The sequence below is a fragment of the Nerophis lumbriciformis genome, linkage group LG24, assembly GCF_033978685.3.
Source record: "Nerophis lumbriciformis linkage group LG24, RoL_Nlum_v2.1, whole genome shotgun sequence".
NCBI classification, from domain to species: Eukaryota; Metazoa; Chordata; class Actinopteri; order Syngnathiformes; family Syngnathidae; genus Nerophis; species Nerophis lumbriciformis.
Window position 1 is genome coordinate 31,625,581 of NC_084571.2, and position 12,078 is coordinate 31,637,658.

The window sequence follows — 12,078 nt, forward strand, 5'->3', positions numbered from 1 at the left end:
CCACTTCGTCCAGCTCCTCCCGGGGGATCCCGAGGCGTTCCCAGGCCAGCCGGGAGAGATAGTCTTCCCAGCGTGTCCTGGGTCTTCCCCGTGGCCTCCTACCGGTCGGACGTGCCCGAAACACCTTCCTAGGGAGGCGTTCGGGTGGCATCCTGACCAGATGCCCGAACCACCTATTTTTTATTACATAACCTGATTAGTAGACAAAAAAATGTTTTAAAGCCATTTACATCACAGGTGTTAAATACTCGGCCCGGGGGCCAGATTATTTTGGGTATATTTTAAACGTTATTATCCAATAATGCAACAAATATAATACTATCATTAATTTCAAACTTTGAAAAATTAAAACAAAATAAATATGTGCTTGAGTAATATCAAAGCAAGTTATTCATCATATTGTACACTGTAGAAATGACAATAGATTTTACAGTAAAAAAAACAACTATAGTACCGTTTTCCTTACAGTAATATTCTGTAAAAACCATTGTGAATTTTACGGTGAAGTTGTGGCGACTCAGTTGCCAGTTGTTTTTTTTGTTTTACTGACAAATCGATTTTTTTTTTTACAGTGTATGTAATACAAATATAATAATCAAATGAACAGCAATTAATTTTATAATATCATGATGTGAATTTTATACATTTATATTCATAAATTATATACGGTTACAAGTAGGGATGTCCGATAATGGCTTTTTGCCGATATCCGATATTCCGATATTGTCCAACTCTTTAATTACCGATACCGATATCAACCGATATATACAGTCGTGGAATTAACACATTATTACGCCTAATTTGGACAACCAGGTATGGTGAAGATAAGGTACTTTTTTTTTTAATTATAAAATAAAATAAGATAAATAAATTAAAAACATTTTCTTGAATAAAAAAGAATGTAAAACAATATAAAAACAGTTACATAGAAACTAGTAAACTAGTAATTAATGAAAATGAGTAAAAATTAACTGTTAAAGGTTAGTACTATTAGTGGACCAATCATGTGTGCTTACGGACTGTATCCCTTGCAGACTGTATTGATATATATTGATATATTGATATATATATATATATATATATATATATATATATATTGATATATATATATATATTGATATATATATAGGGACGGCGTGGCGCAGTGGAAGAGTGGGAGAGTGGCCGTGCGCAACCCAAGGGTCCCTGGTTCAATCCCCACCTAGTACCAACCTCGTCATGTCCGTTGTGTCCTGAACAAGACACTTCACCCTTGCTCCTGATGGGTGCTGGTTAGCGCCTTGCATGGCAGCTCCCTCCATCAGTGTGTGAATGTGTGTGTAAATGTGGAAGTAGTGTCAAAGCGCTTTGAGTACCTTGAAGGTAGAAAAGCGCTATACAAGTACAATCCATTTATCATTTATTTATTTATATAATGTAGGAACCAGAATATTAATAACAGAAAGAAACAACCTTTTTGTGTGAATGAGTGTAAAAGGGGGTGGGAGGTTTTTTGGGTTGGTGTACTAATTGTAAGTGTATCTTGTGTTTTTTATGTTGATTTAATAAAAAATAAAAATAAAAAAAACGATACCTATAATAAAAAAAACGATACCGATAATTTCCGATATTACATTTCGGACATCTCTAGTTACAAGTAGAGCTGTCCGATAATATCAGACTGCCGATATTATCAGTCGATAAATGCTTTAAGATGTAATATCGGAAATTATCGGTTTCAAAAAGTAAAAGCTGTACGGAGTGGTTCACGGACGTAGGGAGAAGTACAGAGCAGTTGAGTCTCCCAGTCATACTTGCCAACCCTTCCGATTTTCTCGGGAGACTCCCGAATTTCAGTGCCCCTCCCGAAAATCTCCCAGGGCAACCATTCTCCAGAATTTCTCCCAATTTCCACCCAGACAACAATATTGGGGGCGTGCCTTAAAGGCACTGTCTTTGCGTGCCGGCCCAATCACATAATATCTACGGCTTTTCACACACACACTTGGTCAATAGCCATACAGGTCACACTGAGGGTGGCCGTATAAACAACTTGAACACTGTTACAAATATGCGCAACACTGTGAACCCACACCAAACAAGAATGACAAACACATTTCGGGAGAACATCCGCACCGTAACACAACATAAACACAACAGAACAAATACCCAGAACCCCTTGCAGCACTAACTCTTCCGGTACGCTACAATTTACACCCCCTACCTCTCAGGGAGAGCATGTCCCAAATTTCAAGCTGCTGTTTTGAGGCTTGTTAAAAAAAAAGAATGCACTTTGTGACTTCAATAATACATATGGCAGTGCCATGTTGGCATTTTTTTTCCCCATAACTTGAGTTGATTCATTTGGGAAAACCTTGTTACATTGTTTAATGCATCCAGCGGGGCATCACAACAAAATTAGGCATAATAATGTGTTAATTCCACGACTGTATATATCGGTATCGGTTGATATCGGAATCGGTAATTAAGAGTTGGACAATATCGGCAAAAAAAAGCCATTATCGGACATCTCTAGTTACAATCGGCCCTCTTAGGGCAGCCATAAATAATGCAAAAAGTTATTTTGGTTAAATAAGTTTTTGTGGAGAAATGACAAAAGAAGATATATTATTATTATTAAAACGCATCTGTACACTTTCTCAGTTTAGTAAATAAACAGGCATTTACAGTACCGTATTTTCCGCACTATAAGGCGCACCGGATTATTAGCCGCACCTTCTATGAATTACATATTTCATAATTTTGTCCACCAATAAGCCGCCCCGGACTAAAAGCCGCGCCTACGCTGCGCTAAAGTGAATGTCAAAAAAACGCTGCGCTAAAGTGAATGTCAAAAAAACAGTCAGATAGTTCAGTCAAACTTTAATAATATATTGAAAACCAGCGTTCTAACAACTCTGTCCCAAAATGTACGCAAATGTGCAATCACAAACATAGTAAAATTCAAAATGGTGTAGAACAATAGCAACATAATGTTGCTCGAACGTTAATGTCACAACACACAAAATAAACATAGCGCTCACCTTCTGAAGTTATTCTTCATTCGTAAATCCTTCGAATTCTTCGTCTTCGGTGTCCGAATTGAAAAGTTGGGCGAATACGGGATCCAAAATGGCCGGTTCCGTCTCGTCGAAGTCACCGGAGTCAGTGTCGCTGTTGTTGTGCAGCAGTTCTGTGAATCCTGCCTTCCGGAAAGGTCGGACCACAGTTGTGACCGAAACTATCTGCCCAGGCATTTACGATCCACTGGCAGATGTTGGCGTATGTCGACCGGCGCTATCTGCCCGTCTTAGTGAAGGTGTGTTCGCCTTCGGAGCTGTGTGAAAAAAGCCACCCGGCCTCTTCGCGTAAACTTCCCTTAACCACTCGCTCATCTTTTCTTCATCCATCCATCCCTTCGAGTTAGCTTTTATGATGACGCCGGCTGGAAAGGTCTCTTTTGGATGGGTGGAAGTTAGCATGGCAAGCTAGAACCACAGTGAAGGATGACTTCTCATTCCCTGTGGAGCGAATATTCACCGTACGTGCTCCCGTTCCACAGTGCGGTTCAGTTGCTGTGAAATACGGTAGTAATCCGTGTGCGGATGGAGAGATTGCGTCTTTTTATGAACCGGATCGTTTTGTAGGAGCCATTTTGTGGTCTTTACAGATGTAAACAGGAAATGAAACGTACGGTGATATCCGCGCGTTTTTTCTTCTTCTTCCGGGGGCGGGTGAAGCGCTTCCTGTTCTATGGGGGCGGGTGAAGCGCTTCCTGTTCTATGGGGGCGAGTGCTTTCATTGGCGGTTGCTTGCGTAGAAGAAGAAGCGCTTCCTGTTCTACCGGGAAAAAAGATGGCGGCTGTTTACCGAAGTTGCGAGACCGAAACTTTATGAAAATGAATCGTAATAAAGCGCACCGGGTTATTAGGCGCACTGTCAGCTTTTGAGAAAAATTGTGGTTTTTAGGTGCGCCTTATAGTGCGGAAAATACGGTATATGACATAACTGGCACCAGTTATACACCTTTCCCCAAATAGACAGCTTATTGGCACTTTCTGGGTAACACACATGAGTTTTCCCACCAGGAGCCGACATTTTAAAGCGCTTGCAGATGTCGATAAATCGGCTGGATGGGTCTTGATACTTTCTGCAGTTGAGTAAACAAACAGTCCTAATCCTTATATGCAAAAATCCTGTATTTAGTGTGTAAATCATTTTACATAATATGAGCTATCTTTATTATCGGAAATGCAGTAAAAGGATGCAACACTTTGGTCGGGCAGCAAAATGAACGATGAGTCTCGGGCCCAAAATAAGGAAGCTGCTATTTTGATTACTCACAATATTAAATAATGCCCAGAAAGCCATAATTAGCTTTGCCCGGTCAACATGCTCCTTATGAAAGTCGATAAAGGGCACCGTCTTTTTTCGTATTCTGTGAAATTCATAATTGCAGTGTCTCCGTCACAACGGTATGTCTTAATTAGACGCTGCTCCGCCACACAAAGACGTACCTGGATGCAAGCAAGAGTCGTGGAGATGACCTACTGCGCTAATGAATGGCACGGAGATGAGCAACCGAACAAATCTTATGTCTCCTTGGGAAGTGACATCCCGTTGTGAAAAGACAACAGGATATAAAAGAGGCCAGTTCTTCCCCCCGTGGAGGACGGAAGATCAGATGCCTTCTTCTTACAGCCGACAGAAGATGAGGTGGTACACCCCCAAGTTGCAACACCTGGCCGAGTCACGCTCGTCTGGCAAGGTAAGACAGATTTTTTTGTTTTTGCGTAAAAACATTATTAATGTATTTGTATGTGTGTACTCTCAGTGCTTCACTTTCCCCATATTTTACAGGCATATTTCAAAATTAAATAAAACAATGTTTTACCTCAAAATTCTACAGACAATACCCCATAGTTTATTAAAGGTAAAAAGAACAATCCAAATAAATTTTAATAATTTATTGAAGGTAAAAAACAACAACACTCCAAATAACTTTTAATAGTTCATTGACGGTCATAAACACTCCTAATTAACTTTAATCGTTTATTGAAGGTAAGAAAAACAATCCCTAAGAACTTTTAATAATTTATTGAAGGTAAAAAAAGAAATCCTAAAAACTTTTAAGTTTTTTGAAGGTAAAAAAAACAAAAACTCCTAAGAACTGATTGAAGGAGAAAAAAAACACTCCTAAAAACTTCTAGGCTATTAAAGGTAAAACAAAACACTCCTAAGAGCACTAAATAGTTTATTGAAGATACAAAAACACTCCCTAAGAACTTGTAATTGTTTATTTAAGGTAAACACACTCCTAATAACTTTTGTTTATTTAAGGTTAAAAAAACACTCCTTAGTACATATATTAATTTTTTTTAAGGTAAAAAAACACTATGAACTTTTAAGAGTTTATTACGAAGCCCCTAAAGGGACATGGGGGAATTTTTTTTTTTTTTAAATAATTTATTTTATTTTATTTTTTTAGACATGTATCTCGTGCGCACGAGAAACTTTTTATAAAGTTATAAAAAAAAATGTTTTTAAATTATAATTAAAAAAAATATATTTTTTAGACATGTATCTCGTGCGCACGAGAAACTTTTTATGAAGTTATAAAAAAATAAAAATTATAATTTTTTTTTTTTAAATTATTTTTAGACATGTATCTCGTGCGCACGACAAAGTTATAAAAAAATACAAATTATAATTTTTTTGTAGTTTTTTTTTTAGACATGTATCTCGTGCGCACGAGAAACTTTTTATAAAGTTATAAAAAAAATGTTTTTAAATTATAATTATTATTATTATTATTTTTTTAGACATGTATCTCGTGCGCACGACAAAGTTTCTCGTGCGCACGAGAAACTTTTTATAAAGTTATGAAAAAATAAAAATTATTATTATTATTATTTTTTTAATTTTTAGACATGTATCTCGTGCGCACGACAAAGTTATAAAAAAATACAAATTATAATTTTTTTTTAGTTTTTTTTTTAGACATGTATCTCGTGTGCACGAGAAACTTTTTATAAAGTTATAAAAAAAAGTTTTTAAATTATAATTATTATTATTTAATTTTTTTAGACATGTATCTCGTGCGCACGAGAAACGTTTTATGAAGTTATAAAAAAATAAAAATTATAATTTTTTTTATTTTTATTATTTTTAGACATGTATCTCGTGCGCACGACAAAGTTATAAAAAAATAGAAATTATAATTTTTTTGTAGTTTTTTTTTTAGACATGTATCTCGTGCGCACGAGAAACTTTTTATAAAGTTATAAAAAAAAATGTTTTTAAATTATAATTATTATTATTATTATTTTTTTAGACATGTATCTCGTGCGCACGAGAAACTTTTTATAAAGTTATAAAAAAAAAAATTAAATTATAATTATTTTTTTTTATTTTTTTTTGACATGTATCTCGTGCGCACGTGAAACGTTTTATGAAGTTATAAAAAAATAAAAATTACAATTTTTTATTTATTTATTATTTTTAGACATGTATCTCGTGCGCACGACAAAGTTATAAAAAAATAAAAATTATAATTTTTTTTTAGTTTTTTTTTTTAGACATGTATCTCGTGCGCACGAGAAACTTTTTATAAAATTATTTTAAAAAATGTTTTTAAATTATAATTATTATTATTATTATTATTTTTTAGACATATATCTCGTGCGCACGAGAAACGTTTTATGAAGTTATAAAAAAATTTAAATTTTTTATTTTTATTTTTTTAGACAAGTATCTCGTGCGCACGAGAAACTTTTTATGAAGTTATAAAAAAATAAAAACAAATTTTTTTATTTTTTTAATTTTTTTAGACATGTATCTCGTGCGCACGAGAAACTTTTTATGAAGTTATAAAAAAATAAAAATTATAATTATTTTTATTTTTATTATTTTTAGACATGTATCTCGTGCGCACGACAAAGTTATAAAAAAATACAAATTATAATTTTTTTGTATTTCTTTTTTTTTTAGACATGTATCTTGTGCGCACGAGAAACTTTTTATAAAGTTATAAAAAAATTAACATTTTATTTTATTTTATTTTTTAAAAATTTAGACATTATCTCGTGCACATGAGAAACTTTTTATGAAGTTATAAAAAAATAAAAATTATAATTTTTTTTTATTTTTATTTTTTTTTAAACATGTATCTCGTGCGCAGGACAAAGTTATACAAAAATAAAAATTATAATTTTTTTGTAGTTTTTTTTTAGACATGTATCTTGTGCGCACGAGAAACTTTTTATAAAGTTATAAAAAAATGTTTTTAAATTATAATTATTATTATTATTATTATTTTTAGACATGTGTCTCGTGCGCACGAGAAACGTTTTATGAAGTTATAAAAAAAAAAAAAAAAATTTTTAATTTTTTTTAGACATGTATCTCGTGCGCATGACAAAGTTTCTCGTGCGCACGAGAAACTTTTTATAAAGTTATAAAAAAATAAAAATTATTTTTTTTTAGTTTTTTTTTTTTAGACATGAATCTCGTGCGCATGAGCAGGTAGGGGCTCCGTAGTTTATTGAAGATTAAAAAAAAACACTTATAAAACTTTTGAGTTTACTGAAGTTAAAAGAAAACACTCCTAAAAACTTCTAATAGTTTATTGAAGGTAAAAGACAATCCTAAGAACTTTTAATAATTTATTGAAGGTAAAAAAAAAAACGCTCCTAAGAACTTGCAATAGTTTATTATGACAGTCTTAAATGTTTTTGTTTTTAATTTTGCAAATGTACTAAAACTAAAAAACAACACATGTACATAATTATTCTCAGCCTTTGCTCAATACTTTGTTTATGCACCTTTGGCAGCAACCACAGCCTTAAGTCTTTTTGAATATGATGCCACAAGCTTGACACACCTTTCTTTGGGCAGTTTTCCTCTTTGCAGCACCTCTCCAGCTCCATCAGATTGGATGAGAAGCGTTGGTTTTCTTTCCCTCCATCCTGACTCGTCTCCCAGTTCCTGCCTTTGAAAACCTATGTATACCGTATTTTCCGGACTATAAGGCGCACTTAAAATCCTTTTTTTTCCTCAAAACTCGACAGTGCGCCTTATAACCTAATGTTCGGAATAATTCTGGTTTTGCTTACCGACCTTGAAGCAATTTTATTTGGTACATGGTGTAATGATAAGTGTGACTAGTAGATGGCAGTCGCACATAAGAGATACATGTAGACTGCACTATGATGGCAATATGACTCAAGTAAACAACACCAAGATTTTATATGTTCCATTGAAAATATAGAACATTACACACGACGCTCAAAAATCTTATCAAAATGTTTTAGTATGACTTTGGTAAGCTATGAAGCCACACCGCTTGATGGATTGTACTGTGCTTCAACATAGGAGTATTATTATGGTGTGTGTATAAGGTAAGACATTTTATCTGGCGTTTTGTTTCGCAATATTATGCAAAAGCAACTTTTCTTACCTTCTGGTACCTGCTGATCTGTATTTGGGATCCGCATAAGTCCTGGAAATTTGCGTGCATCCGCAATTGTAGTCCGTGCCGACACCGTAGTCATAAGCTTCTTCTTTTTCTCTACCTTCTTGTTATGGGACATTCATCCTCCGCTGTTGCCATTTCTAATATAAAGTAGTGTAAAGTTCTTACTTATATCTGTCAGCAAACTCGCTATGAAAGCGCTAAAACATACCGGTGTAGTGAGTTTACATTATTCACCCAAGGAACTTTAGTTATTAGAGAGTTCCGGTCGGACGTTTTTTCACGGGACACATTTCTGGCCTTGTTGTTGTTTCCGAATGAGGAGATGATGCTCCGTTATTGATTGAAGTAAAGTAGCAGTTAGCGCCATCTTTTGACACTTCTTCCACTCCCGTCCTTGCACGCTACACCGCTACAACAAAGATGACGGGGAGAAGACGCCGTCGAAGATGAGCCACGTAAATAAGACCGCCCACAAAACGGCGCATCCTGAAGCGACTGTCAGAAAGCGGCTTGAAGATGATGTGTAAAACATCATCTATGCAACATTTTGACCAAAGAACCACCATTACATGTTATGTAGATCACAAGGAAGTGTTTTACATTTAGAAAAAAATTATAATAATATGACTCCTTTAATTCGCCCTATAATCCGGTGCGCCTTTTGTATGAAAAAAGATTGAAAATAGACCATTCATCGGCAGTGCGCCTCATAATCCGGTGCGCCCTATGGTCCGGAAAATACGGTATATATATATATTTATATATACAGATATTTGTACTTTATACTAGAGAGGCTTTTTTGCCGATAACCGATATTGTCCAACTCTTAATTACCGATTCCGATATCAACCGATACCGATATATACAGTCGTGGAATTAACACATTATTATGCCAAATTTTGTTGTGATGCCCCGCTGGATGCATTAAACAATGTAACAAGGTTTTCCAAAATAAATCAACTCAAGTTATGGAAAAAAATGCCAACATGGCACTGCCATATTTATTATTGAAGTCACAAAGTGCATTATTTTTTTTTAACATGCCTCAAAACAGCAGCTTGGAATTTGGGACATGCTCTCCCTGAGAGAGCATGAGGAGGTTGAGGTGGGCGGGGTTGAGGTGGGGGGTAGGGGGTAGCTGGGGGTGTATATTGTAGTGTCCCGGAAGAGTTAGTGCTGCAAGGGGTTTCTGGGTATTTGTTCTGTTGTGTTTATGTTGTGTTACGGTGTGGATGTTCTCCTGAAATGTTTGTCATTCTTGTTTGGTGTGGGTTCACAGTGTGGCGCATATTTGTAACAGTGTTAAAGTTGTTTATACGACCACCCTCAGTGTGACCTGTGTGGCTGTTAACCAAGTATGAATTGCATTCACTTGTGTGTGTGAAAAGCCGTAGATATTATGTGACTGGGCCGGCATGCAAAGACAGTGCCTTTAAGGTTTATTGGCGCTCTGTACTTCTCCCTACGTCCGTGTACCACTGCGTTCAGCGGCGTTTTAAAAAGTCATACATTTTACTTTTTGAAACCGATACCGATAATTTCTGATATTACATTTTAAAGAATTTATCAGCCGATAATATCTGCGGTCCGATATTATCGGACACCTCTACTTTATACACATCTGTATGTAGAAAACTGTGTGTGTGTGTGTATGTGTGTGTGTGTGTGTGTGTGTGTGTGTGTGTGTGTGTGTGTGTGTGTGTGTTCGATCCCTGGGATCAGGGTCTTTCTGTGTGGAGATAGGGATAGGTTGATTGGCAACACTAAAATTGGCCCGAGTGTTAATGTTGTCTGTCTATCTGTGTTGGCCCTGTGATGAGGTGGCGACTTGTCCAGGGTGTGCCCCGCCTCCCGCCTGAACGCAGCTGGGATAGACTCCAGCACCCCCCGCCACCCCGAGAGGGACAAGCGGTAGAAAATGGATGCACATGTACGTAGTTAATTTTTTGTACCTTTGTTCCCGCAGCAGAAGGTTCTGGTTCTTCTCCTGCTGTTGCTGCTGTCCCAGGCGGTGCTGTGCGATGTCCACAGTGTGTCCAGTGAGTGCTGCAAGCAGCCGTCTCGCCCGTGTCGCCTGCACCTGCTGCTGTGTCGCCCAGGCGGGGCCACCAAGGTGTTGGCCGACGTCTCCGCCGGCATCCTCACCCTGGGCAAGCGCACGCTGGACGAGCCCAACTTCCACAGTCGCCTGCAGCAGCTTCTCCACGAGTCCAGCGACCGTGCCGCCGGCATCCTGACCATGGGCAGGAGAGCCCCGCCGGGGGTCAAAGGTCACCATGCGCCCCCGTCGGACGCCGCCGTCGCTCTTTTGCCTGTTTGATGGGCTGCAAAGCATCCTGGGACTTCTAATAAACACAACAGGAATGGAATAATTTACATATTGTGTCATAATAAAATGCATTACATTATTCATGCATGTCAATATTGTTTTTCAGCAACCTATAATAGCATATATTCATAATATTAGGTATGCAAAGAAGTTGTCGTTTAACAGTATGTCTATTTTAATTGTGAACGTTAATTATGATTTTAATTAACGTACTACCATCACCTCATGAGGTCATCAAAATATTAGTAACACCTCGAAATGCAAACCACCCCTGCAATGAAAAGTGACTCATTATATGGTACAGTAATTATTAGGAAATTAGTATTTAATTATCATTACAATAGTAAAGACAAGATGAGTAAATTATGTATTTTTTTTTATTCACAGTGATGCAATTGTCTTGCGACTTGTGCATTTATTATAATTCTACATATCCAATAGTATTTAATATATGGTTTTTTTTGTAGGTTACAAGTAAAGAGGATTAAAAATAAGTAGCCTACTTATGTTACTAAATTATATATAATTTTTGTCATCACACACTATTTTTGATTGATATATATGTATGTATGTATGTGTATGTATACATATATATATATATATATATATATATATATATATATACATACATACATACATACATACATACATACATACATATATATATATATATACAAACATATATATATATATATATATATGTGTGTGTGTGTGTGGGGGCGGGGGGTCTCCACTCGTGATTTAAGGCTATATAAATAAACTTTGATTGATGGATATATATATATATATATATATACATAAATACATACATACATATATACTGTATATATTGTGGTGAAGAAAAAGCTGAGCCGGAAGGCAAAGCTCTCAATTTACCGGTCTATCTACGTTCCCATCCTCACCTATGGTCATGAGCTTTGGGTTATGACCGAAAGGACAAGATCACGGGTACAAGCGGCCGAAATGAGTTTCCTCCGCCGGGTGGCGAGTCTCTCCCTTAGAGATAGGGTGAGAAGCTCTGTCATCCGGGGGGAGCTCAAAGTAAAGCCGCTGCTCCTCCACATCGAGAGGAGCCAGATGAGGTGGTTCAGGCATCTAGTCAGGATGCCACCCGAACGCCTCCCTAGGGGGGTGTTTAGGGCACGTCCGACCGGTAGGAGGCCACGGGGAAGACCCAGGACACGTTGGGAAGACTATCTCTCCCGGCTGGCCTGGGAACGCCTCGGGATCCCCCGGGAGGAGCTGGACGAAGTGGCTGGGGAGAGGGAAGTCTGGGCTTCTCTGCTTTGGCTGC

General features: G+C 36.8%; 1 protein-coding gene across 1 annotated transcript; it reads left to right on the forward strand.

The window, feature by feature from the left end:
• The first annotated feature begins 4,056 nt into the window (after positions 1 to 4,056).
• hcrt (hypocretin (orexin) neuropeptide precursor) lies at positions 4,057 to 10,808 on the forward strand. The gene is made up of 2 exons (XM_061982237.2): positions 4,057 to 4,747; positions 10,422 to 10,808. Exons 1-2 carry the CDS (start codon positions 4,538 to 4,540, stop codon positions 10,773 to 10,775), a joined length of 564 nt encoding a protein of 187 aa, XP_061838221.2. The 5' UTR covers positions 4,057 to 4,537; the 3' UTR covers positions 10,776 to 10,808.
• The last annotated feature ends 1,270 nt before the right edge of the window (positions 10,809 to 12,078 follow it).

Excerpts from the sequence above, each read along its gene's own strand:
- hcrt (XM_061982237.2), top strand. The coding sequence starts at position 4,538 with ATGAATGGCACGGAGATGAGCAACCGAACAAATCTTATGTCTCCTTGG. Across the intron at positions 4,748-10,421 it reads AGTCACGCTCGTCTGGCAAG|CAGAAGGTTCTGGTTCTTCT; the intron begins GTAAGACAGATT and ends TTGTTCCCGCAG.